The sequence below is a fragment of the Falco peregrinus genome, chromosome 18 (assembly GCF_023634155.1).
Source record: "Falco peregrinus isolate bFalPer1 chromosome 18, bFalPer1.pri, whole genome shotgun sequence".
NCBI lineage: Eukaryota > Metazoa > Chordata > Aves > Falconiformes > Falconidae > Falco > Falco peregrinus.
In genome coordinates this window covers 5,545,629-5,571,594 of record NC_073738.1, presented here as the reverse complement: position 1 = coordinate 5,571,594, position 25,966 = coordinate 5,545,629, and the positions used below count along the sequence as shown (strand labels likewise).

The 25,966-nt window shown below is 60.3% G+C and overlaps 1 protein-coding gene and 1 long non-coding RNA gene across 5 annotated transcripts in view; one reads left to right on the top strand and one right to left on the bottom strand.

Annotated features, from left to right (window-relative positions):
* The window catches only part of KCNH6 (potassium voltage-gated channel subfamily H member 6), a 34,672-nt gene extending 15,421 nt beyond the window's left edge, over window positions 1-19,251 (bottom strand). Inside the window, exons 1-6 of one of the 3 annotated variants that reach the window (XM_055789995.1) lie at window positions 19,017-19,251; window positions 15,702-15,932; window positions 7,279-7,434; window positions 4,432-4,541; window positions 2,290-2,596; window positions 524-735 (exon numbers count right to left, since the gene is read on the bottom strand). In XM_055789995.1, coding sequence (XP_055645970.1) covers window positions 524-735; window positions 2,290-2,596; window positions 4,432-4,541; window positions 7,279-7,434; window positions 15,702-15,932; window positions 19,017-19,092 — 1,092 coding nt within the window. In that variant the 5' untranslated portion in view covers window positions 19,093-19,251. The remainder of the gene's footprint in view (window positions 1-523; window positions 736-2,289; window positions 2,597-4,431; window positions 4,542-7,278; window positions 7,435-15,701; window positions 15,933-19,016) is intronic. The other 2 variants (XM_055789992.1, XM_055789994.1) reach the window with 2 other exon arrangements.
* LOC129782635 (uncharacterized) lies at window positions 18,724-25,919 on the top strand. Of its 2 annotated transcripts, none has more exons than XR_008744683.1 (3): window positions 18,724-19,050; window positions 25,067-25,185; window positions 25,721-25,919. It is a non-coding gene; the product is annotated as an uncharacterized LOC129782635 (long non-coding RNA). The 2 variants fall into 2 exon arrangements; XR_008744682.1 differs by lacking the exon at window positions 18,724-19,050 and adding an exon at window positions 19,343-19,632 and having other exon boundaries at window positions 25,721-25,916.
* The last annotated feature ends 47 nt before the right edge of the window (window positions 25,920-25,966 follow it).

The following is a 25,966-nucleotide window of genomic DNA, read 5'->3' as shown; positions in this document are numbered from 1 at the left end:
AAGTGTCCCCTGCAGTGAAAGGGCAGTGCCACATGTGTTGGTGACAGTGCAGTGCCACCTGCTGTCTCCCATGGGATCCTGTGGCCCTTGGCATGGCCACCCGTGCTCTGGGCACAGGGTCCCCAGCTGGGCACCTTGGGGCCAGTGGTGTCCTAGGGATGCCATCCCCGGTACTGGGGGGCAGGAAATGGTGACCAGAGCCTCCCCCACAAATGAAGCCACATGCGCATGCGTATGTCCCCTTCAAGGCCAGCATCACACCATGAGCAGTTCATGCCAGTGTTTCCCTGGCCACAAATTACCAGAAATACTGATTTAGGGGGAAAAAAGAGCATTTCAACCATTCAAGGGAAGAAATAGCAATCGAACACAGGGATACTGGCATCTCCTAGGATGGAAACTCCAGGTATCACTGCCCTCTCCGGTCCTCTCCTCCAAAAGCCACAGGAATGGTTGTGACCGTACCACGGTGGCAGCACCCCATCACCACCACTGCCTTGGTGGCATCTCACTGCCCACGTACCTGTGTGACCTTCTCGGTGACATTCTGGGTGCGCTCCATCACCTTGTGGGGAGCAATTATCTCAATCTCCGTGGTGGAGCCTGAGCGGTGCTTCTCCAAGTTGAACTCCACAAAGTTGAGCGTGAACTGAGGGATCTGGCTGATGGTCCGGTACTTCATGAGGTCTGAGTCCGAGGTGGAGTTCGGGGGGTTGGGTTTGACATGGGAAGCCTCTGAAAGAGGACGGAGAGAAGCACTGAGAAGGGCAGTGTGAGAAGGAGCCAATGCGCAGAGCCCTGACCTCAGCGTAGGACACCCAGGAGCTGGGGACCACCAACAGGTGCTGCCTGAAGGTTCCCATGTCTGCCTGGCCATAAAGGCTTGGCTTCTTTGGGGTGGCTCAGCCATGGGATGCCCAGCCCAAGAAGCCCAAGAAGGGGCTGCTTTTCAAACACATCACCCGCCTTTTCACCATTAAACCTCCTTCAAGGGGCTCAGGCCAGCTGCCAAAACCCAGCAATATCCTTTGCTACCCCTGAAGACTGTGGCGGGTTGGGAACCAGCCCCAGTGAGACCCACCAGGGAGGGATGCCAAAACTGGCACGAAAACCGATGAAGGAGCAGGTGGGTCTCCTCCACCACTGCATGCTTCACCCTGACCAACACAGCTCCTAAGCTGCTGCTGCCTTGGTTTTTGGCCACCAAACAGCCAGGAGCTGGCTGATGTCCCCACTCAGATGTATCTTCCACCCCCAGGCTCCAGGTAGGGAGGTCGGAGCTTTCTTGTGAAAAGCTGTAGTGGGGCTGGATCCTGGCAGTTTTCCCTGGGGACCTGCCTCTTCGGGTCACCCCAGTACAGGACCAGGGAGGAAGCCCCAGAGGTGGTCAGGTCACAGGTTTGTAGCAGTGTGCAGTCACGGAAGGGAGCATGTACCCACACCCAGGGCTTCAGGAACATCCCTGAGCACCGTAACCAGTGTGTCCCAACTTCCCGATCTCCCACAGGCAGGGCAGGGTTGTATTTTCAGTTTTCTACCCTGTCTATCCCTTGATAGACCCTGACATTGACCCAAGAGGTGTCACAGACGGGAGGTGTCTGAAGACATTGTGAAGGTGGCCCAGTTGGCACCAGCCATCCTGCTCCCACCCTCCTCCTCCCTGCTCATTCCCCTTCCCTCCCGCTACGTTGTGCCCCCTCCTGAGGGTCCGTGACCTGTCACTATTTAAGGATCATGATGCCCCACCCCATTTTCTCAAGCCGGACACCGCGGACTGATCTTTCTCCATCCCCAGTTATGGAGGCTTCTCATGCCTGGCCTCCATGTTACATGTCATCATCCCTCTCACGAGAACAGGAGGTCTGGATGTGAACACCACGGTGGAGGTACGTTTCCTCCCACCCTACCAAGTGGCCTGGCCAGTGTCTCATCCACCTCCAACACATGGACACAGCTGACATTGCACATGCCTGCAGACCCCTTCCCTCCCTCCCAGGGAGGTGGGGTGGTATCGGGGTGCCCCTCATGTGGGGCAGCTGAACGCAACCTGACGTGGTCCCACATCTCATGCACAACACCACGGACGGCTCTACCCAAGGAGCAGGACCTGCCTACGCAGGGAATCACATGGAGACCAGCGGGTTTTGGGGAGGAGACCCCAGCTTATCTCCACTTTGCAGAGGGAAAAGCAGTGCAGGGTAAGAGACCTCCCCCCGTGACGTGCCGGGGCCATCGCCCGGAACCATGGCTCCCGCAGTAGGACCGCCAGCTCCGGGCTTGTTCCCCTACCTGAGTTTGCCCTCCTTTCCCTGAATTTTCTCTGGAACTCAGACCTCGCAGCCTCAAAGTTGTCCAAGGAGGAGACCCTGCGGAGGCTGTGGAAGCTGCCCCCAGGGCGAGACCGAAAGAAACCCCACGCAGAGTACGACCCTCGTGGGCCCAGCACAGGAGGCTCTTGTTTCGGGTGTTGTATGGTGGGATCGGCCTCCAGGCTCGGCCTCCGCTCCTTTTCCAGGAGGGATTCGGTCTCTGACTGCACACAGTTCTCCTTGGGCGATGTCTTCAAGTCCCTCAAAATCAGGGAGTCACCACCAGGCTTTAAGACAGCCGGGAGAAAGCGTTTTATTAGAAGGAGCCCTCGCGTGCTGAGGGGAAGGAGGGGGAGCCGGGGGAGGTAAGAGGAGGGGCAGAGGGCTGGGAAGCACTGCGGTTCCTGAGGTCACCTCCAACTGGGACCGGGACCTGCTTTGCGGTGGGGCAGCCGAGCCCTGGGGGACTTGGCAGCTCCAACTCGCTACCAGCTCCTGCCGGAGGCTGGGTGGCTGCGGGGTGGTTTGCAAGACGATGCTGAGCAGCTGGGAAGCAGGCCAGAGCAAGAAGAGAAGAGGAGACCCTAGGGACAGGATTGCCTGGAGCATCTGCCTTGCCATGCGCTTTTCCAAGGAGTCCCTACGTCCCACCACTGGATCTGCCCTTCCCTCACCTGCTGCAAGAGCTCAGGCCACCGCTGAGGATGGGTGCCTGGGGTCCTGTGTTGGCGTCTAAGGGAGACGATGTGCTCTGCACCAGGAAGCACTGGAGGAGCTGCTGGGCTTGCCAACTCAGCCATAGGTGGCCCTCCTTCTCCTACAGCAACCCTTAGCTATTGCTAAACCTTTTTCCCTGGAGACTAAGGACTTTCCAGCCTTTAATGACTTCTGCAATGGGGTGCACAAAAAGCAGCCACCTTCCGGAGCAGGAACCTCTGGGTCTACACCTGTACCAGCCGTGCCCGCAGGAGGGACTGTGGCACTTCTCACCGTCCCCTAGGACCTTACTGCAGGTTTCAGGAGGGCGTGCCTGGAGGGACCATCTGCTGGCTGCTGCTGCATCTGCTGGGCTGCTCCCACTTGACCAAGCACCACCAAAGTGGTGGATCATCAGGTTGTCCTCAATGCACATCTTGCATATGTGTACGCCTGAAACATTGCAGTGCACCGTGCAGAGTCAGCCTGGGGGTACCCAGAGTCTTTAGCAGCACTGGCATAGGAGCGACATACCCAGAGCGTCTGATAGCACTACACGCCTTCAGCCTGCCATAAGCGCAACCTCTGAGAAGACAAGCACCTTCCACCTCATCATCTCTGTAATTTTGGGAAGCAGCTTTATCCAGGCTGTCTGGATACACCCAGCACAGTGAAAACCTGGCGCCTGGGGATGCATTAGCAGAGCAAAAGCCTCCTGCCCACAGCCCTGTGCCTCGAGCTGCCACATGAGAAAACACCACATCTTTGCCAGGAGGTACCTTGAGCACTTTTGGCAGTCAGGAAGCCATCAAGAACAGCAATCTCTATAAAGAGGTCCCACCAACATTTTTGCAATCTCATCACGTCAGCAATGACAGCATCGCCCTCCGTCATGGAAAGTACAGTCTTTGCTGGAGGACTGAGAAGCCAGAGCTGCCTGCACTGCCAGGAAAACATGGGGAAATGTGCCCTGTTGAGGTTTGCCTGCCAGTCCCTGCCCAGAGCAGACCCGCTGCAGTCTCCTACAGTCACCAGCACGTCCCTCCTCAGGGCGGGTACGACTCCCTGCATCTCCATCATCCCAGACAACTTGAACTACAGAGCCAGACCTTCCTCCCCAGCTTCAGCAGCGGTGCCCGCTGGCTTGGCACATCTCCCGCTCCCCCCTCGAGCCACGACACGTGCAACGCCGGGCTGGCCCCACAGAGCAGCACCGTCTAGCGCTATCCCACGCCACCAAAGCACCGCCGCTCACCAGCAGCCCTTGCCGGGGCCAGTGCTCAGTGCTGACCCAGCGCCGGAGCCCTTACCGCCAGGTATGGCCTGAGCCACAGCAGCCGAGGGACAGCGGGATGGGGAGAGCGGAGGGAGAGCGCTGGGACCTGGCCTGAGGCGTGGGCTTATATCAGACAAAGGCTACGGTTACCTTTCCATAGTCAATGGCTACTCCATCAAACTCACTGGTGGGCAGAGATTTCCGCTGGATTTTGAGTCGCCGCACGGACGGGAGACTAAACTTCAACCTCCTACCTTGACCTTGTTAAAAAGAAAAACAAAACACAAGAGAGACAGATGTAACCTAGCTGCACGTGACGGCTGGAGCGAGACAGGGCACAGCGGTGGCAGGGGAAGAGGCTACGGAGAATTTTGGGTAGCTCTGGGGGACGTACGTGGCCCTTCCTCCTGCAACATGCTTGCTGTTCCCGTGCCATCACATCGCCCTGTGCTGAAGGCAGACCCTGACCTGGCAGAAAGCACTGCTGGGCTGGAGGAGATTCCCCTGCCATGGCGGGTGCAGGACAGGAAAGGTGCAGAGCATCCCTAAGCCAATTACAGACGTTAAAGCCACTTAAGGGATTTGGACCTGGAGGAAATCGAGCCTCTAAATCTCCTTGGGTGGAACTTTGGGAGCGGGGGAAAAACCACACAAGAGAGACGGTAAGATAGCAAGGATTAAAAAATTTATTTCTAGCAATTTTGTCCCTGCAGTTGCTCTGGATTTTCAGTGAGGGATGCTGGACCAAAGAGGGGACGTCCCTTGCTGCCATCATGGGGGACCAGGAGACCAGTTCACCAGAGACCAGGACTGGGGCACGGGCAGCCAGGGCTGCAGCGAGCTGCGAAAGGGTTCTGGAGGGGAAAGGGCCAGACATGCAGAGGGACTGGCTGCGCGTACAGCAGGACCTGATGTCCCCGGTTGCGACACCCAGTACAAAGCTGCTCATCCTCTTCTCATGCTGGTCCATGGAGCAGACCGCGGCCACCTGCTGCTGCAGTCAGCGTGAGCAGCCAGGCTGACACCCTGCTGCCTCGGGGCTCGGCTCAGCCCTGGGCTTCATCCGACCCCCAGCAGCACCAGTTGTGCTCACTAACGGGACCAAAAGAGGCCGAAATCCCAGGGTGTGGGGAATGCAACATGAGCTCTGTGAAGGCATTGTCGTTGGGGGAAAAAGCAGCACATTGAGGGGCTGTTTGGTTTTGGCAGGATTCGCTTCCCTCACTGAGCCCCGACATGCCGCCAAGCCACTCGGGCAGGCTCCTGACCTGCCCAGCTCCCCAAAAATGCCCCCATCGGCAGGGGAACCCATGCAGGCTCCCTCTGCTCACCCCGTCCCCCACTGCCCAGAGCAGCTTTTCAGCTGGAAGAAGCAAAGCAGCCGACTTTCCCTGCACACCAGTGAGCCAGGGACCAGCAACACATCCGCCTGTGGCTGTGTAATTAAAGACTGAGTCAGAAATCCCGTGCACAAGAGACCGATCTGGGCTGGCGCCAGCAGCTCTGGCCTTTCCGCACTCCCCAGCGCTGGAATGGGAAACCCGAGCAACACTCCTCGAGATGCACAGTGCAACCTCCAACGCACAGGAAAGCAATAGGTACCCTTTTCGGGTGCCTTCTGCAGCCCAAGGTACATCTGGGAGTGGTATGGGGTATGGATGCGTCATATGTCGAGATGTACCATGAGCTGAGGGGGTGCAAAGCAACACCGATACTGGAATTGAGGATTTCCTCAGCAGTCTGCATAGAAGCTAACTGGTACTAAAGCAATACACCAAAAACGTCGATCTCATCACTCTACAGACATGGGAACACATGCACAGGTTATATATACATTCACACACATACGTCCGTAAGTCCCGTGTGTGTATGTCTGGCCCAAGGAGATATAAAACCTGTCACCACACAGAGCTCCTTCGCTGGCACCTGCCGCCAAGCACGCAGACACCTGGATGGCTCCGGGATGTATATATGCACCCAGTGTGAATGTGTTAAAACTCACGGTACGGTACCAATACGAGGGGCAGCGTGAAGGGTCCCCGTCAGTCCCTGATGTGGCTCTGGCTCCGGTCCCGGTCCTGCTGTGCCACCCCTCATGCCAGGGGGGGACAGACCAGGCTGCTCCCACAGCTTTCCTTTGAGACCTGTCCCGAGCCTCCCTACAGTGACCCGCATCCCCAGGGATCGTTCGCGTGAAGTCGGAGGGAGGATTCCTTCCCTGACTACAACACAGGCAGCTGGACAGGGCTGTCCAGCAGGAGGATATTTAGAGCTCCCCTTCCCGTGGTCAGCTCTAACATCTGCATCCCTGGGTGTCCACATCCCCTTGAGAGCCTCACCGTGGCTTCCCTTTGATCTGGCCTTCCCCAAAAAAGGAGTTGGAATTTTCCACTGCCTCCAGAAGACCCACAAACGGCGGGATGAGCCTGGGGCAACAGGGAACAGCCCAGAGCTGGGGCAGGCTCCGAGCCACCCCAGCACAACCACCCTCCTGCCATTCACCTGCAGTGGTGACCCCATAGCACAGCCATGACATTGGTGACACCAAATGTCCCTTGGCCCTCCTGGTGACCCTGCACACAAGTCCTGTCCCGTGCCAGCACCTCCTGCCCCTACCAGCGTGGTGCTGCAGCCACGCAGCAGGGTACAAACGCACCATCCCACGGAGGGGGTTGATGCCCTCCCCTGTCCCCAGGGGTTCGGGAGGTGTGTGTGGGCTCCGTGCACACGTGGGGCTGTGGGGCGCACAGCCAGCTCAAACGGACTCTCTGCACCCAGCAGGTGTTTGGCCGGATCAGTCCCCCGGTGCAGCTGTGCACACACACAACCCTCTGCTCCTGGGCATGCTGCAGGGCTCAGCCCCACGATGCAGGATCCTGCCCAGCCACGGGTGCATCCTTCAGTCCCCACAAGCTCCCAAAAATACTGTGGATGGGGATAGCCCCGAGGATGCTGCGTTGCCCTCCCGCCGTCCCCACCGTCCCCGCTGACACCCACCTCTATGCCAGCCCTGCGACAGGCGCTGGTGCAGGCTCCGGCTGGCACTCTTGGTGATGAGCTGTGCCAGGTCCTCAAAGTTGAGGATGAACATGATGACGACACCGTCCTCGTTCTTCACCGGCACCACGTCCACCAGGCAGCGTAAACACGAGGCTGCCGAGCAGAGACAGGCTCAGGGGGGCTGCACAGGAGGCTCTGCCCAACCCCCCAACTCTCCGGTCCAAAACACTTTTGCCAGAAAAGTTTTTCTTTAAGCACTTTGATGGGTGTAATCCCTGGTGATGGACGGTGGAGGATTTGGAAGATGATCTGAGCCCTGGGAAAGGGCCATAACTGCAGCATCCCAGCTCACACAGATCGCATCTTGCTGGGTTTTTTTCAGTCCCAGACAGTAATTTGTATTAATATACTTGAGAGCAGCAATTAAGGAGTAGGTAATTAAGAACTCAGAAAGTCCCAGGTAGTGCTTTAACCTCATTAAGCATGCTGCTTGTAATCATGCTGTAGCTAATTGCCCTGTAATTGCCAGGCAGTTTTTGGGGACTGACTTCAGCTGTCTCGTGTCCTGTATGCAGGCAATGGGGTTGAGCCCGACTGTGTGCCCCGTCCTGACCCTGGGCAGCAGGATGTGCTGGGATCGGTGGGATGGTTCCCAAGGCAGCTGGTGGTCAGGCACAGCCTCGTCTCACTCCTTCCATGGGGAAACTGAGGCACGGGGGGGCAGAAGGACTGGCTGAGTGTCCTGGGGGTGAGGGGGGCTGTGGGGAGGGCTCCAAACGTGGCCACAGGGCACGAGGCCACGTGGGTTTGCCTGTTGGATACCGGCTCTACCCCATGGCTCTGCTTGTGCTGGCAGCCAGGCACCAGTTTACGATCAGAGGCACCCAAAAATACTTGCAGGCCTTTCCCAAAGCACCAAGTGGAGGATACAGGGCGGTCCCACCTCTCTCACCAGCTTTATTCCCTGCAAATCCTTCAAAGACCCTACCCAAAGGTATCATCACTGTGGGTCCGATCCTTGAGCTGTCCCCGCAGCTGCTCTGGCAAAACCCCCTGGACACCCTCCAGGCTCCTACCCCAAACCTCCCAGGAATGGCGAAGCAGCCGGGTACCACTGCCTGGCCAGCACGGAGCGAAGCCACGGCCTTCCGTGGCAGTTTTTGCCAGGCACAGATCCCTGATCTCGCCTTTCCCCCATGCTCTGATTACCAGGGATTAGCGGATCCGGCAGGGATGCACTGCCGGCCGATCCAGTGCTCTCCTGCTCTCACCCTGGCCAAGCTCTGGCCGGGAGGGGGATGTCAGCCTTGCTGCGTATAATTTTAAGGAGCTCAGAGCCTCCTGTAATCAGGAGCAGATGGCCGGCATCGGGCAACTTCAAAATCTGCCGTGACGTCAGGGATGTGCACATACACAGACACATACACACACAAGAACGGGAAAGAAATGGATACAGTAAAATCTGTTTAAAGGACCTGGCAGCCGGGATTATTTCTTTCTTTATTTCATCGTTGTTCACCACAGGGAGAGGAAATCCACTTAAATGTGTGAGCTGGGGAGGAGGCCGGGGGGGATTTTCAGCAGATAAAGCTGTTTCGAAGGGACGCATGGGCACGCTGCAGGCTATCTGCACACGGAGCCAATGGGGATGGAAAGAAATGAGCCCTTTCCCTTCCCTATGTCAGGATTCTTAGGGAACTAAAAGACGAGCGGTGTCCTTTAGGTGATGCCAAGAGAATGAGGTGCCCCATATGATGCTAAGGTGGCACGTGCCCGGTGGGACGATGCGATGCTGCGATGCCATCCCTGGGATGCCGCAGCTCTGCCAGTGCTGGTGCTGGCGCTGGCATTGGGGCATGCAGCTGGTGTGCACGTGTGTGCCCGCTCACCCCCGCGTGTGATGGTTGGTGGCACCAGATGCTTTCTCCTTTGCTGTGTTATAAAATGAGTTTATTTTTCTCCACAGGTGGTTCTGAAGCGTCACCAACCTCCCGGCGACCCACAGCCCAGCATGGCTCGTTGGCACGGGCAGCCATCAGCTCCATGCTTCCCCCCTGGACCGGGAATCCTGATCCAGAAGGCCTGATCCTGGCTCACAGGCTCTGCCCTGCTGCATCCCTTTCACTGCTTCACTTTTCCTTCTTAAGTTCCTCCGCAGTGGTGGGAGGGGATGGCCTCTAAGCTGTTCTCAGGGGGGCCAGATCCTGACAGGCCCTATGTGGCATGGAAAGGGTTAATCCCATGGCCAATGCAGAACAGCTGAAAACTGGGCCCAGTTACACCTAGTTGGAGGGATATAAGGAGCAGCTGGGAGGTGGCTCGGGCTGGGTGTGGGAGGCAGCTGATGCCTGGTTTGATCCTGCAAATCTGGGAGGTGCTGCTGTAAGCGCCCACGCTGACCCCTTCTTAAATTGAGCTGTGTGGTCTGTGTTGGTTAGAGAGGACCTACAACGGTCATCTAGTCCAACTGCCTGACCAGTTCCAGGCTGACCAAAAGTTAATTGGGTGTGGGACCCTCCAAGACCAGGGGAATTGCCCCAAAAGCAGCCCTGTGTGCCAGGAGCTCAGTGCCTTGCTCAGACCTGCACCTCAGGGCATGGATGGCATCAAGGGGATGCTGGAGTATTGGGGCTGGGGATGGGAGCAAAGCGTTCCCTTTAGCCTGGCCCAAAGACAGGGCAGATCCCCAGGATTTGGGGTCTCTGGGCAGCTGTGATTTGGGGTACCCCCAGCTCTGTGGAGAGGCTGCAGCTGGGAGAACCCTGGCACCCTCTGTCCTGACTTGGTTTTCCTGCGGCAAGCCAGCCTGGGCTCTGCCAAATGCTGAGCCTGCTCATCCTTCCCACCAAAACCAGGTACCTGCTACGGCACCGGTGGGCTGAGCCGGCCCCAGGAGGGACCCCAGCCCTATATCGCTCTCCTTGTTCCTCGATCGACTGTCCCCATCCATCTGCCTGTCTCTTCCCTTCAGCTGTTCAGCTAATCTGTCTCCATCCATCTAATTTTATCCAGCCGCCAAATGATCTCTCTGAGGAGCCCCAGGGGCGTTCGCAACCTGCCTGCGCTCCGTGGCCGCTGCTGTGGGGCTGCTTGCCCACCACCGGGGTGAAACCCAGCCTGGGGGCTACGGAAGGGGCTGGGCAGCAGGGATGCAACACGGATGCTCTTTTGGAGGATCCCACAGCCAACGTGATGGTTTGGGCAAAACAGCTCCTTCCCTAAAGCCTGGGCTGGGTTTGATCTTCCCAGCACGCAGCCCACCTCCCCCAGGCTGCGCGCTTGGAGGTTTGCGCTTTCCGACCCGTCTTGTCTTCTGACCTTGATAAAAGCGAGCACTTAATAACATTAAAAATGTCATCGTTGGGGCCCTCCCTCCCCGGCCCTCTTATCCTCCGCAGCCACCAGTGGTTAATGCATTTGTCGGTATCATCAGTATTAAACTAATCAACAGGACATGGGGGTTTCCGAGAGCTGGACACAAACCAGTATTGTTATGAATATTAAAAAACCAAGCTATTAATCTGCCCTCGGAGCTCTTACTGAGTCCTTCCCTGCCCCCGGCTGGGAGATTTAATCTGCAGGGTCTCATGGCAGAGTGGCTAAATCTATAGTGGTATTATATAACGGAGTGGAGGAGAGGGGCTGGGAAGGGCACGGAGGGGACAGGGATGGGGATGGAGCCATGCTCCGGGGCTGGCTGGTACGCTGAGGGAGGTGCTTGGGGGTGCTGAGCCTTGCTTCCACCCTGGAACAAATAAATCAGTGTTAGGGCTGGGTAGAAACTTCAACGGGAAGCTCTGATCGCTGGGAGGTCCTGAAGCAAATCCTTGAGGCGGGATGGAAAGTGATGGGGGTGGGGGCTGTGCTGGTGGGACATGGGTCACTCCTGGGGTCTGGGGTGAGCGATGGGTGCTGGGTCTGCATCCCCCTGCGTGGAGAGGGATGTGCACCACAGGGTCTGCACCGGCCCCTCTCCCCACACCCAAACAGGGCATGGAAAGACTGAAACTTGCTGTGACACCAGACTGGCAAAAATGCTCCTTGCAGCAGCCCCCAAACCGCTAAAATGCCCTTATTGAGGAACGGCGGCGGGATGGAGGTTGCCCCCTGCGCAGTGATGAACGCAGAGGTGTCTGCAGCCTGCAGGAGCTCACTGCTGGAACCAGCAGCCCACGGGAAAACCAGGTGGCCGAGGGTGCCCACCAACAACGCGGCCGCAGGAGGGATGCCTCCAAGCCTGGCGGGATGCTTCAGTGTGCAGGTGGAAGGATGTTCTGACCCCCAGGATCCGAAAGAGGTCCCAGGTCAAAACAGGGGGATGGCAAAATGCAGTTTAACCTCCCTGGCAAGCGAAGCGAGCAGCCACATCCAGGCCCATGGTCCTTCCCTTGCTAAATCCCACTGGCTGCAGGAATTAAGTCCAGCTTAGCACGGGGCTGTGCTGCCAAAGCTGCAGCACTGACTGTGTTTCCTTGGGCTGTCGGGCCATCCCAAGGGCCCTGATCCCATGGCACACTGGGGATGCAATGGCCATCGAGGATGAAGGGTCTAGGGTGGGAACTGGGGACTCTGCTGGGGCAGGGATTCCAGGAAAAAGCCCCCTGGGAAGCATCCCCGGGGGGTACTGGGGATGCTCTGGGTCTGCCCCTTGGTTCATGGGACATGTGGTCCAAGCGCAGAGCATCTGAGGAGCAGCAGAGGATGGAAAACATGTCTCTTATGGCTTTGTGCCCCAGTTGCACCATCCCTGGGGCAGAGCTGGGGCAACGGAGTGGCTGGAGCTGCAGCTCAGCTGTGCCGGGGGTGGCAGGATCGGCCCCACAGCGCGGGATCTCCAGGACTGGAGCGTTTATCGTTGTGAGGCGGGATGTTTATACGTCCCTGTCTGGAGTTGGGCCATGGTGTTTGTCCCTTTCCCGAGGTCACAGCCTTGCTCTGCCGAGGCCGGCCCTTAAAGGAACACAAATCAAACGGCCCTGGCTTGGCTTAAACCCCACGTTTTTGTACAAGCAAAGAGCTCAGCTGGGAGCTGGGGTTTTGTCAGCTGGCCATGCCTCCCTGCTCCGCTGCCGCCTGCAAGGTCCCCTCTGCCCTGCCTTGCCCACCCCACGGGGCAGCAGCAGAGCCTCCCTGGGGCTGCTGGCACCGGCCCCCAGCCCCACTGGTGCCAGGACCCGGCAGCTGCCCATGGGATTTTCCCTCCTTCTTCCAGTGAACCCGTCGGGCACGTCACACATCGCTGCTTACAGAGCCGTATGGAGAAACCTTGGCCAGATCCAGCCCCGCCTGCCTTAGCCAGGGCATCCTGGCAGCAGCTGCTGGAGGGGTTATTGCTGTGCCATGGATGTGCCCAGGGCTGGGGACAGAAGGGACATGTCACATGAACCCCCCGTCCCCTTCAGGCACGGTGACACCCCGCAACCCATGCCTGCCTGGCTGCCGGCCCCGCAGCTGCCTGCCCAGGCACCCCACTGGGAGCTGTGGGGGGACAGCCGGGGGGGACACCGGGTGCCCCAATTGCTCTGCAACCTCTCCCCTCCTCCTGGAGCCCCCGGGGGAAATCCCAGTTTAGGGCACCACTGTAACGAATTTGCTGGCCTGATCCCAGTCCCTAATCCCTAGCCCCAGGGGACCAGCACAGACTGATCCCGCTGGAGGGGACAGGGATGGAGGGGCTGGGGCTGCAGGCAGCGGCTGCCCCACCAGCTGCTCCCGCTGCCTCTGCCCCGCATCTCCCCTTTCATATTCATAAGCATCGCATTCATGCAGATTAAGTGGGAGCAGGCACTGCCAGCTGCTGCTGCTCAGGCCATGCCAGCACTGCTATGCCCAGCACCTGCGGCCACCGGCCCCACTTGGGGGACCCCAGGGACTCTTGCCGGTGGCTTCACTGCAAAGCACATCACCCGCAGGGGTAAAAAAAACCCCAACCCTGGGTGCAGCTCAGCCCCACCAGCCGCTCGCTGTCATCCCCAGGGGATGCTGGAAGGGGCCCGGCTCAGGCCTCCAGAGTGGGGAGCGTGTCCCTGGGGCTGGTGGCTGTGGCTGCTCCTCACCACAGCAGGAGCTGATCCCACGATGACCCCCCTGGCCGGGGCAGCCCCAGCTGTGCAGCATCTTGTAAAGAAATTAACTTTTCACTGATCTCCCGGCTTTGAGCGGGGGATTAGAGCCCACATGCGCCGCAGCCGGGCTCTCCCCTCTTTCCAAGGCTTTTTTTGGGCTGCTGTGGCATGGAGGGACAACTGCCCTTGCTGGGCCGGTCCCATCTTCCCCCACCGGTACTTGGTTCTTGGCCATTTCAGCTGCCTGGATCTGGGCTTACCATCGGCACCGGTGGCTCCCGTTATAATTAGCTGATGACAGCATGGGCATCGGGGTGAGGAGCGAGCAGCCAGGCTGTCCCCAGGGACATGCATCACCCCATCACACAGCATCCTGCCAGTGCATGGGCAGAGCCACCTGCCCAGAGACCCATGGGTGCCCCCTTCCCACCTACCTCCATCCATCCCACCCTGGTCCTGCCGGGGGGGCTCCGACAGGCAGGTTTGGGGTATAATATTGTCTCTGGCAACCAGAAAAGCAAGGAAACAACCCCGCGAGCTGCAGAGCCGGGAGTACCGCAGTAATAAACAGCAGGTCGAGGCTGGAGATTGGTGCTGCCGGTATGAAAAGGAGGACAGGCTGGTTTGGAGCCTCCACCGGCTAATTAAGCAGCAGCTCCCTATAATGCGAAGGCCTTTTCTTTGCCGATAAGACCCATTTATAATGGGCTGAGCGGTTGCAGGCTGAGTGCTGGGGGGAAACAATTGGAAAGCATATTGCTGGTGGGGCTGGGTTTTAAAAATAGACATAAAGGGCTTGCTTCTGGGCATTTTTTCCTTTTTATTTTTTTTCCCTCTTTTTAATAAAAAAGAGAAGAAAGCAGCTCAGAGCTGCACTGAGAGTTTCCCGTGGCCTAGAGGAAGAGCAGGGCTCTGAGGAGAGCACTGAGCATCCTGTGAGCCCGGTGGGAATGGTTCAAAGCAGGGAGGATGGCATTGGATCGGGCTTCCAGCCTGAATGGTCCCTGGAGATGGATGGCTGGGGAAACCATGCTGAGGGAGGGGAAAAGGGCTGCACACGTTGTCTGTGCCATGGCCACACATTGGCATTGGGATGGGAGCAGTGGGACAGCATGTGCCCGCTCCTCCTTGTGCCTCCCGGGCTGCACTGGGCTCCAGCCACCCCCTGCCACCGCAATGGCCGAGGGGGTCACGCAGCCCAGCCCTGGCACCGCTCCCTGGCCCTGCTTCGCCAGGGCTGCCTGTGCAAGGAAAAGCCTCCACCGGGTCCCTCAGCAAGGACAGGAGGAAAATCACAAGGAAACATGGTCAGTGAGTGGCCTGATCCTGCCACCGCGCAGCGCCCGGCCCCGCTAGGTTAACCGTGTGCGTTACACACAGGGGTGCTGCCAGCGGATAATTCCTGGGGCCGATCCGCTGGCACCTGGATGCCAGCCCAGGAGATTGGGTCTGGGAGGGAGGCCAGGGCACCCAGGTCCCAGCTCGAGGGACAGGGTGCTGGGCTGGGAGCCAGGGCTCCTGCCTCCTCCTTCCCTTTGCTTCCAGTTGTTTCTCCTCTACTCTGCCACGCTGGGAGCAGCTGGCAGCAGGGTGCAGCCCCTTGCTCAGGCCAAGACCCCATCAACACAACCTAAAGCAATGGGAAAGCTCCACAGGTGGAAGAAAGGAAATTTTAATATTTTTAACCTCTAGCGAGCACCCAATCTCCATTGCCCCCACCCCTGGGAGCCCTGTCTCTGCTTTGCAGCATCAAGCACTAAATATTTATTTAACTTCCTGCAGTATTAGAACTAATCACTGTATTTTCCATCAAAGCTTCATTTTCATCTTAGCGTAATTCCATCTGTGCACACACAGCCACATCCTGCTCACTGGAAAAGCAGCTCCGAGGCCGGCAGCTGCACCCGCTTTTGGCAGAGACGGGGTGTCTGTCTCATCTGTCTTGGAGCACATACTGGGAGACTGGGAGACCCATGTCCCAGGCCAGCCCCTCCTCCAGCTTCCCGCAGGATCCTCTTTCATGACGCAGGGATCCCACAAGTGATGCCATTGCTTGCCCCAGGACCTCTGAGCCATCACCAAGGGTTCGCATATGACCCAATTCCCAAATAATCTGGTAACAGCTTCCATCGCTCGAGGTCCCAACAGCCCCAGTGCCCCATCACAGCAGAGACTGCTCCATCCCACTGGGAGTCACTGGTGACTTGCCCCTGGCAAAGCCCCAGGCCTGGGTGCAGCCCCAATGCCCTGGTAGCATCAGACCCCCTTCACCTCCCACCATCGGCTTCACACAGCTCAAATCCTGGGCAGGTGACACCTCCCACCACCGCATCACCCCCAAAATGTGACTCTTACTGTCTTTGCGGTAGTAGAGGATCTCGAGCTTGCACTCCTCGGAGCCGAGCAGGGCCTGGGTGAGCTGGGCGATGGAGCTCTTGGTGGTGTCGGGGCCGGTGAGGAAGTCACAGGTGCAGGGTCGCTGCATCACCTCCACACGGGAGTAGCCGAACATCTCACAGAAGCCATCGTTGCAGTAGATGATGGCGCAGTTCTCCATCTGGGCGTTGGCGATGAGGAACTTGCGGTCTGCGGGGAGGCAGGAGAGGTTTAGTGGGGTGCTGGGGATGCGCAGGGATGGGGGACAGCCTGGGTGGGTGAGGGGGTGCTTGGGCTTTTTGATGCCACCCACTGTGGGGCTTGTGCGGGGATGGGCTCCCTGGGGACACGAGTGACAGGCTGGGGGGAGGATAGCTGACGCCCTTGCTCTTCAGAGAGGGAAAATTCCCCCAATTTCATGTGAATCGGTGCCTGTGGGGACAGGGGGACCCAAAGGGGGTGTCCCCAGTAAAGGCAGTTTTTGCCAGGGTGGGCCAATCCACGCGGCCTCGGTGTCTCACTGCTCGCATGTGGGGATTCGATGCATGGGCAACCTGTCTCCTGCCGGCACCGCAGGCAGAGGGAAGAGCTGCAGTGTCTGTCCCCAGGAGCTTATCAGGGACCTGAGTTATCTCAGACTTCCCACCCTTGCTCATATCTGACTGAAGTCAGGCAAGGGGTGAGAGGAGTGAGCGTGAGGTTTGGCTTCATGGCAAGCTGGGTGAAATCCATCACACTAATGATTCTCCTAATGTTTTATAGGATAATTGTGCCTTTGGGCTGAGGCTGAAATCCAGCCCCTGCTGGGCTGCGTGGCCCCCTGTGCTCAAGAAGAAAAGGGCTCAGGTGGAGGAAAAGGGAAACTGAGGCAGGGAGTGGTGCTGCCCCCAGCCCCTCCTGGTGCTGCACCACCGGGCTGAGCTGGGGCCAGACCCGCTGTCATGCCGGGGTGTGTGGCAGCACTGCCCAGCCTGCGACATCCAGCCCCAGATGGAGCTGCCTCTGCCTTTATCCTGGGGGAGACCCAGCCAAGAGCTTTGATTTGGTTTGATTTTTTTTTTTCCCCAAGGAAATTGGGGAGTGCTGGGCTGGGGAGGTTCCTCTCTGAGGACAGTTTTACTGGGATGTGACATGGGGCTGTGGATGCTGATGTGATGGATACCGTGCCCCCCCCCCCCCCCCCCCCCCCCGCAGCATCTCCCTCAGCGTTTGGCACTGGCTCCAGGCTGGAGCCAGAGGCAGGTCAGAGCAGAGGGTCCATTCAGAGGCTGCCTCCCAGGCCAGACCCTAATTAATCTCCTGGATTACCCAGGAATGGCATCTGCAGCCTGTGTGCTCCAGAGCCCCGCTGCACTCCAGCCTCGCGGGGAATTTCACCTCAACGCGGGAGAAACCTCCGCACGGCTGCGGTACCCAGCGCCGGGGCCTGATGGGTGGGGGGTCCCCTCCCTGGCACATCGCTGCTCTCCCTGGTGTCACCTGCAGAGTCCCTACTCTGGAGGATGCCTCCCAGTAAAACCACTGCCCCCAGGGATGCAGCACTGGGGTCTCCTGCTTCATCCCATCCTGTGACAGCCCTCGGTGGCCCTTTGTGGGGGTCTCCCCCCCCGGCACCTTCCCCTCTCCCACGCAGGGCTGACGCTGGTGCCGGCGCTGCAAACAGCACAAACCACCACGGCCAAATGCCTCCCAGTTCCCCGTTCCTGATCCCTCTCTATAGAAATGGCTCTGCCAGCTGGGAGGTGGCACAAGGAGGGGACCTTCCCCCAAGCCCCGCTCCTGGGCTGTGCTGCCCACTTGCCGTGGATGATTCCCCACCGAGCGCCCAGCCCCGCAGGCCAGATCCGGGCTGGATCCAGGCGGGGCTGGCGCAGGGCAGGATTTATGGGGCTGGCAGGGTGCTGGAGCGAGCTGTGCCGAGCACCAGGGATGCGACCAAGGCCGGGATGGGAAGGAGCTGCAGAGCCAGCTCTCCTTGGGAGGGATTTTCACCCCAGATTTGCTTTCTGCCCTGCCCTCACCTGCAGATTTGCCCTTGCCCCCATGGTACTGGGGCTCTGCTCCCATCCTGGGAGGGAAGTGTTGGGCCTCGCTGGGTGCAGCTGCACCCGTGGGAGCTGCGTGGGCGGGGTGAAGGCACCCACAAGCAGGGGAGAACACACTGCCTGTGGCACCAGTGTGGCTGGGGGGGGGCAGTTTAGTGTCTCCCCAACACCTGTCACACCAGGGAGCTGCTGCAGGGGAGCGCGGGGCGATGTCTTGGCAGAGCCCAGCTGGTGCCCGACATGTCTGGCAGAGCATAGGCAGGGAGCGGGCAGGGACCAGGGGCCCTGGCTGCTTCCCCGCTGGCACGCTTCGCCGCCCTGCCCCCCGCTGCTCCCCAGCCGCCGCTTCCCAGTGGGGGACTGATAGCAACCAGGGACAGTTTTTCTCGCTTTCTGTCCCCAGGGTCACATCACTCACTGCCAGGGCAGCGCAGATCCGGGCAGGGATGGCAGCGCTAGGGGCGATTGCCCACCCAGCAAACTTGGACACCGGAGAAAAACCCCAGCAAGGCCGCAGGGAGGTGTGCGCAGCCCCAGCACCCCACGGCAGACCCCCGAGCACAGCTGCTGGGGGAACCCCGTCCCCCACTCCCCTCCCCTCATCGCTGGCTGCGTAGGAGGGACCCAGCCCCATCGGGGTGCCCAGACAGTGGGCGCGGAGCCCCCGCCGCCTCCCCTCGGCCCCCACCCAGCCACACGCAAACCCCAGCGCTCCCTGACGCGCACGAACTCTTCGCTATATTCGACACGAAACCAGCCCAAAAATTCATATAAAGGGATTACTGCGAGCAACAGCAAATGGCAACATCTCACCAGGGACGGCTGCCGCCGAGCAGCGGAGTTGAAGGCAAACAGGCAGCGAGCCCGTCTGCGCTGCTGCACCCCCCCTCTCCCCCAGCCCTGCCAGCCGGGACCCCCTCCCACCCCCCCGAGGACCCCCTCCCAGCGCGGGGCTGCGGGGTCCCTGGCCCCTGGGGGACCCCTGAATCGGAACCGCTCATCCCCCTTGTGCCGCCCTGGCTATAAATACCCGCGGGGACACCGCCTGGCTGTCACCCACCCCTGTCCCGTGCCCCCCCGGGAGGTCACAGGGGTGCCTTCATCTCCCCGGGGACACCCGCGGGTGGCCACGCTCTCCCCTTCCGCCTGCCCCCCCCCCCCCGCCCCGCTCCCCACTGTGCCCCGAAGTCAGGGGGGCGCCCGCAGCCGCGTGGGGGGCGGGAGCGGTGCCGGGGGTGCCGGTACTCACTTTGCCCTTCAAATTTGCGGATGATGGTGTCCAGGTAGGTGTTCTGGGGGGCCACATGGCCCCGGCGCACCGGCATCGCGCCGCCGCCCTGCGCGCCCCGGCAGCGGCCGAACTTGCCGCGGAGGCGGCGGGGGAGCGCGGCCCGGCCCCGGCGCGGCTCGGCACGGCACGGCACGGCGCGGCCCCGCTCCGCCTCACCCCAGGGCTGGCCGAGCTCTGGAGCCCAGCCGGGCCGGGGCTCCCATGCTCCCGGTGGCCGGAAGGGGGAACCCCTCCGCCCGCCCTGCCGCGCCCGGCTCCGGGAGGGGGCGGCCGGGGAGGATGGGGGTGGGGGCGTGGGGGGGGGAAGGGGGGGGAGGACCCGCTCGGAAGGGGGAGAAAATAATAGAATAAAATAATAAGAGTAGAAATCCCCAAAGTGCTTAGTCACCGCTGCCCCGGCCCGCCGGAGGCTCCGGGGAGCTGTCGGCAGAGCAACAGCTGCCGGCCGGGGAGCTGCGCCCCCCCCGCGCCCCCCCGGCTCTCCCCCGTACACCCCGGCGCCCCGCGGCCCCGGCCCCGCACGGCCACGGCCCCGCAGACCGGGGTGCCCGGGGCGGAGCGCGGCGGGGAGCAGGTGGGTGCTGGGGGTGGGGTTGTGGTCCTCGGGGAGCTGGGACTTGGGGAGTTAGGGGTAGAGATGGGGTCCTTGGGGGGCTGGGACGGGGGGAGCTGGGGTGGAGGCGGGGTCCTTGCGGGGCTGGGATGGGGGGAGCTGGGGTGAAGGTGGTGTCCTTGGCAGGCTGGAGTAAGGAGTTACTGGGGGGATGGCAGTGGGGACTTCGGGGTGCTGAGGCAGGGGGTACTTGGGGGGATGGAGGTGGGGACTTTGGGGTGCTGGGGCAGGGGCTACTTAGGGGGATGGAGGTGGAGTGCTGAGGCAGGGGGTACTTGGGGGGATGGCGACGGGGTCCTTGGGGCACGGGGGCAGGGGGTGCAGGAGGGTTGGTGTGTTGGGACAGAAGGATGTGCTGGGGAGGGGGGTGGTGGTGTGGGAGCGCAGGTGAGGGTGCTGAGGGCGCTGGAGAAGGGGGGTAGTGAAGGGAGGGGGCTGGGGTGCTGGAGAGGGGTGCTGGGGGAGGACGTGCCGGGGGGTGCGGGGAGCTGGGGGTGGGGATGGTGAAGGAGGGTGGGGATGGGGTGCCGGGGTTGTTGGAGGAGGGGGTGCAGGGGGTGGTGGGTGGAGGAGGGGCGGCAGGTGGTACTAAGGTGCAGGGGGTGGTGCGGGGGGTGCAGGGGCGGAGGAGGAGATGCAGAGGTGCAGAGGCAGGGGAGGGGGTGCCGATGGGTGCAGGTGCTGGGGGGGGATGTCTGTGGGTGCAGGGGTGCAGAAGCAGAGGAGGGGGTGCTGAGGGGCGCAAGGTGCGGAGGAGGGGATGCAGGGGTGCAGCGGAGGAGGGGGTGCAGGGGTGCAGCAGGGGAGAGGGTGCTGTTAGGCACAGGGGGGCAGGGCAGGGGCTGACGGGGGGTGCAGAGGGAGAAAGAGGCTGTGGTGCTGGGGGTGCCAGGGAGGAGGTGCAGGGTCCCGGGGGGGTGTCCCGGGGGGGTGTCCCGGGGGGGTCCGGGGGCGTCCGGGGGGGTCCGGGGGCCGCGGGCCGGGCGGGGCCCCGCGCCCGGCGCTGTCCAGCCGCGGCGGTGCTGAAGGGCCGGGCAGGGCGGCCGGGCGGGGGGGGGGGGGGCTGGCTGCCTGTGTGGGGGAGGGGCTTGGCATGGGGGGCACAGGGCTCTGCGGGCACGGAGGGTCGCTGGAGGACACGGAGGGTCCGGAGGGGCCCGGGGTCCCGTGGGCTCTGTAGGGCAGAGGGCGGCCGGTGGGTACCCGGGTCTCCGTGGGACATGGGGGTCCCAGGGCGGCGCTGCCCTGACCCAGCCCCAGGTTCAGCTCTTCCCCTGCCCACCTCTCCGTGCCCCTCTGGGGTGAAGGCCAAGGGGACCCGCTCCCTTCCCGAGAAATCCCCTCTGGCCAGCCCTTTTCTTCCGGGTCCACTGCTAAGGGCAGTGTCCACTGAGGGCCTTTCTATTATTATTTTGTTATGCACAATTTTTCAGGCATGAAATTGGTCTAAGAGGATTATGGTCCATTATCATCAGCAGGAGTGTTTTGCTGGGATTTTCAATTAATATTCCAGTGCACCTCAGCAATATACATGGGGATGGGGCCGTGCCCGTGGGGCACTCGACCTGCAGCGTTGCCTGCTGGAGTTGCCTCCTGTCCCTGGGCCAGTAATGCAAGTGCTCGTGCCCTTTCAGGTCCATTTCGGAGCCCTGGTGCTGCTTTTATCTCTGTGTCTCATAGAAGTCAGCCTTCCCCAGCGGAGAAAAACTTGTTCTATTGTTGAAGAGGGTGAAAAACCCATTATCTCCCCCCATCCACTCTGCACACTGCCTCTGCCGTGATTTACTGCGAGTCGTGGAGGATGTTTTGCTCTATATTACACAGATGCAGCTTAATAGCATGGGGGAGGGAGAGGGACACGGAGTCCAGGCTCCTGCCTTCTCTGTTTTCTTGTTGATATACTGGGTGACTCAAGGGAGACAGCTCTGTGCCGCAATTTCCTCACTAGAAAATAGGGACGTTGGTCACTTGGACTTGTGAAACCACTCTGAGATTCCTGGATGACCAGTTCTGCAAGGGAAAGCAAACTATTATTACTACAGCTAATATGATCATAATTATGATTATTAATCACCAGGCAGTCAGGATTTAAGGTTGGCCTTCTGCCCTTCTCTCATCCCATAAATCAGTCCGGGATGTTCATGGACACATCACATGGACACGGATGTGTCTGATGATAAGGGCACGTGCCGGCTCGCAGCCCCCCCCCTCCCCCCTCCCCCCCCCCCCCCTCCCGCGGGGAGCAGGTCCACAAAGCAGGGGCACTGGTGGGGCTTTGGGCAAGGGGCCAGGCACGGTCCTGGGCTCCCCAGCCCCTCTGCCAGGGCTGAGCCTGGGGGGTGGCCGCAGGAAGGCTTGTCCTGCTCCAGACATGGCAGTGGGGCCACTTTGATCCCCCTTTCTCTGGGCAGGGAGTCTCATCCCATCATGTGGCTGATGGAAGAGCCTCTTTTACCGACCCTTTTCCCCATACAGCCCTCGCAGATGGAGTTGAGTTATCTCATTCCTCCAGGAGACTCCCAGTGCCCCCGTGGCTCTTCCAATCGCGCCCCCCCCCCCCCCCCGCCCCAGCTCTCCCAGTCCCCCCAGTGCATCCCTCCAGAGCTGGTTCATCCATGAGGCTGCTGGTCCGTGCCTTGCCTCCCTGCCCTCCTTGGAGCACTTTGTGCCCAGACTTCTTTCAATTCCCCCGAGTCTTAAGCATATGCTTGCAGTTAATCCTGTGCTTACATTTTATCCCAGATAGGAAGAATTGGGGTCTCTGGGCAAATTCTCCTGCTGTTCAAGGCAGCTGAAGGGCTCCCTCTAATTCAACTGAGCAGTAATCCTCTCCCCCCTGCCCCACTCTCCTCCTCCTCCTCCTCCCTTGCTCAGTTCTTTCCTTTCCTCCTGCTCAAGTGTTTTTGAGGTTTTGCTCCTTTCCCTTTCCGTCCCTTCCTTCCTTCCTTCCTTCCTTCCTTCCTTCCTTCCTTCCTTCCTTCCTTCCTCCCCTCCTTCCTTCCTTCTTTCCTTCCTTCCCATGCCCTGTGGAATCAGTGGGAAACCACCCAATTTCCAGGGAAAGGAGACCTGGGTGCTTCCCAAGGGGTGTCCTCCCCCTCCCTGTTCCTGCAGCACAAGTGTGTAAGGAGCCACCTGGGAGTGCAGGGAACTATAATCTGTGCAGGGAATTATAATCCATGCAGGAAATTATCACCCACCTGATGAGGGGCTGCCCTGGGCAGGTGCAGGTGTGTTGGGCAAGGAGGTACAGCTGTGAAATGGGTTGTGGATTTGGAGTGGGAGGTGTGGGATGGAGGGGACGGATGCCCACTCGATTCCCAGCACGGCAGCTGCCGGCTGACGCTTGCCGAGAGAAATGTTTGCCAACCGAGAGACGGCATTTCTCCACATTTCTGTAATTAGAGCCGCACTGCAAACACAGCCGGCAAGGGAGAGACGGGGCTCTCACGGTCCCCAAAGCTGCCTGCAGCCACCAGGGCTGTCCCCAGACAGGCTCGGGTGTCCCGGCTGCCTGGCATGGTTCATGTCCCTGCTTTGCCCTTCACTTTTGGAAGATGCTCCAGGGATGTGACAGGGGAAGGAGGCATTTGGGCTGTAAATGGATTTTGCAGAGGGAAGGATGCTCCTTGTCCTGGCTCCCTCCTCCGCCCTACCACTTCAAATCCTGACGTATTTTTTCAGGCTTTCACCGCAGCGCTGTTGCGAAGTATATAAAAAAAACCCACCCAAAACAAACAACGGTGAAGTGTGCAGCCAAAATTAACCCTCATCAGCTGGGCTTTCCACCACATCATCCCAGGGGAGGCCCGATGGCAGGCTGCAAACCTGGGAAGGACTTGGTGACATTAAACCAAGTCACGGACATTGTTTCCCAACAAAAGCCACTTACGAGTGGGAAGTGGCAGGAAAAGCTGCAGGGACTTGGCTCCGGCATGTGGCACGCTTGATTCACAGCAGACGTACCGGCATCCTGCCTGTCCTCACCGCACAGCGGGGGAAACTGAGGCATGGGGCAGGCTTGTGACTCACCCGCAGTCCTTGGGGCCAGGAGGATGGATGGGGCGAGCAGGCAGCTGCAATAACTCATGGTGATGCTGCAGGGAAGGCCAGGGCAGGATGTGGCCGCGGGAGGGGGGTGCTGGAAGCGGCTGCAGCGGGTCTGTTCGGCTGGAAACCCTGCTGGGCATGGGGGGAGAGGAGCTGAGTGCCAAGGGCTTGGCCACACGCTCTCCCGTCAGTCGGGGCTGCAGCACTTTGCCTGCGGCAGTTCTTTCCCTGCCGCCTGTGAGGCCTCAGCAGAGACGGTGTCCAGCTCGAGGGGGACCCTGAGGGGTGGGGATGGTCCCCACCAGCATGGAGGACACAGGCAGAGCCTGCTTTGGGGTCCCACTGCTGAGGGCATTCCCAGGAAGCAGGATGGAGGGATGCTGCCCATAGCAGGGGTGGGGGTCTCTGTGGTGCTGGGGAGAGGGTCATCCAGCTCACACCCCTGGGTGCATCCCCTGGTGAGGGTGGGACCCCAGCTGGGTGCCCGGGGCAAAGCGTCTGCAGGCCTGGGTGGCACCTCTGCGCACCATGCTCGATGGAGGATGGAGAGGACATTGGGGGTGGGGTGTGTGTGTCTCACTTGGGCTGGACCTGTCCCCTGTCCCGCTAGGTAGGGGATTCTATGTAAGCCATGAGTCTGAGTTTGGTTGGGGAGGGGGGCTTTGGGGTCCCCTCACTTGCCCCTCACCCCCAGTTCCACCTCTACCCCCACTCAGGCAGCAGGGAGGGGAGGATGGTGCCAGCCAGGGCTTGAAGGGGCTGGAGCCACGGGCAGGGAGCTGGGGGGTCCCTGGTCCCTACGGCAGCTCACCCCACCCCTCCACCACTTCTGCTGTCCCCCGGGACCCCCTCCCCACCTGCCCCGCCCGGGGTGGCCCCCCGCTGGTGGCCCCCGGCTGCTGCCGAGCTGTGGCTGCGCATTCCCAGGCGCTGCTTGTCCCCGGGCCGGGAATGCCAGGAACGCGGCCGCTCCGCGCTAAGAATAGAGCGGCTCGGCCGGGCCCGCACCGAGGGGGCGGGGTGGGGGACCCCCGCCACCTCCCTGCGGCGGGTAAGGGTCCAAAGAAAAAAAAAAAAAAGGAAAAATTATGTTCTGCGGTGCCTAAAGGGTCCCCGAGCCGCAAAGAGAACCCCCGGGTGCTTCTTGCTTTGAATTCAGGTGGTTTTGAGGCAAATCTCCTCCCTGTCCGCCTGCTGCAGGGCAGGGGGTGCAGGGCAGCCCCCCGCAAGCCTGGGGCACCCACTGCATCCTGAGTTCCCTGCCAAGGGGTTACGTGAATTGAGGGGGAATCTCCTTTTTTTCTGCTTTTACAGTTGTTTGGTTTTTTGTTTTTCTCCTCCTTAGGGTGTAATTTCACTAAGCCTCCTAATTTCAGCAGAAAGCGTGGGTGCAGGAGCCAGAAGGCAGCAAAACCTCTCCAGATGTTGTCACAGCGGGGAAGGGAATTCATCCTCGCTTTAAAGGTATCTTGTAAAAGAGCGCTGGTGGCACTGCGGGTCCTCAGGGCACTGCGGGTCCTCACTGCCCTGCAAAGCTTCACCTGCCCCCCCCCCCCCCCCCCAGCCCCGCCGCCGGCCCAGCAGCTCCATTTACGCTGAAGGTGGGACCTTGAGCCCCCCCGGGCTGGACTGGGGATAACCCTGTGTCCAGCCCCATCTCCTGCGTGGACCCTGGAGCTGTGCTGCGAGCAGCCTGGTGTCCAGCCCCATCCCATCCCCAATCCTGCGTGGACCCCGGAGCTGTGCTGCGGGCAGCCTGGTGTCCAGCCCTGCCTTCGGGATGGACTGTGGGCTTGGGTTGTCTGTCTCTGAGCAGGAAGCCACAGCTCAGCACACCCATCACCCACCCTTGTAGCTGTGTCCAGTGTCCATTGCAGGACAGAGTCATCTCCTATGCAGATTCTCTGATGTCTAATTAGGGCTGAGCTTGTGTTACAGTCCTTGAGTGAGAGTGTTCAGTGTGGCTCTGATTGGTTTTTTTTTTCTTTCTCCCCTCCAGAAAGCAGTTTTCAGGAGACTTTTAGGATCTTAATGATCTTGGAGACCTCTTTTCTCCCACTAACGGGGCAGAAAGGAGCCAGGGGGTCAAAATTACCGGTGTCGAGCTGAGCTGGATGGAGCACACCTGCACCAGTCTGCTTTCCCAGACTGAAAATACACTTGGCTTCAAACCCAGCTCTCACCGTGCCAGGTCTCTGTTCCGTGAGCATCGCGCTGCCGGGGAGGGGGGAGAGGAGGGTGCCCG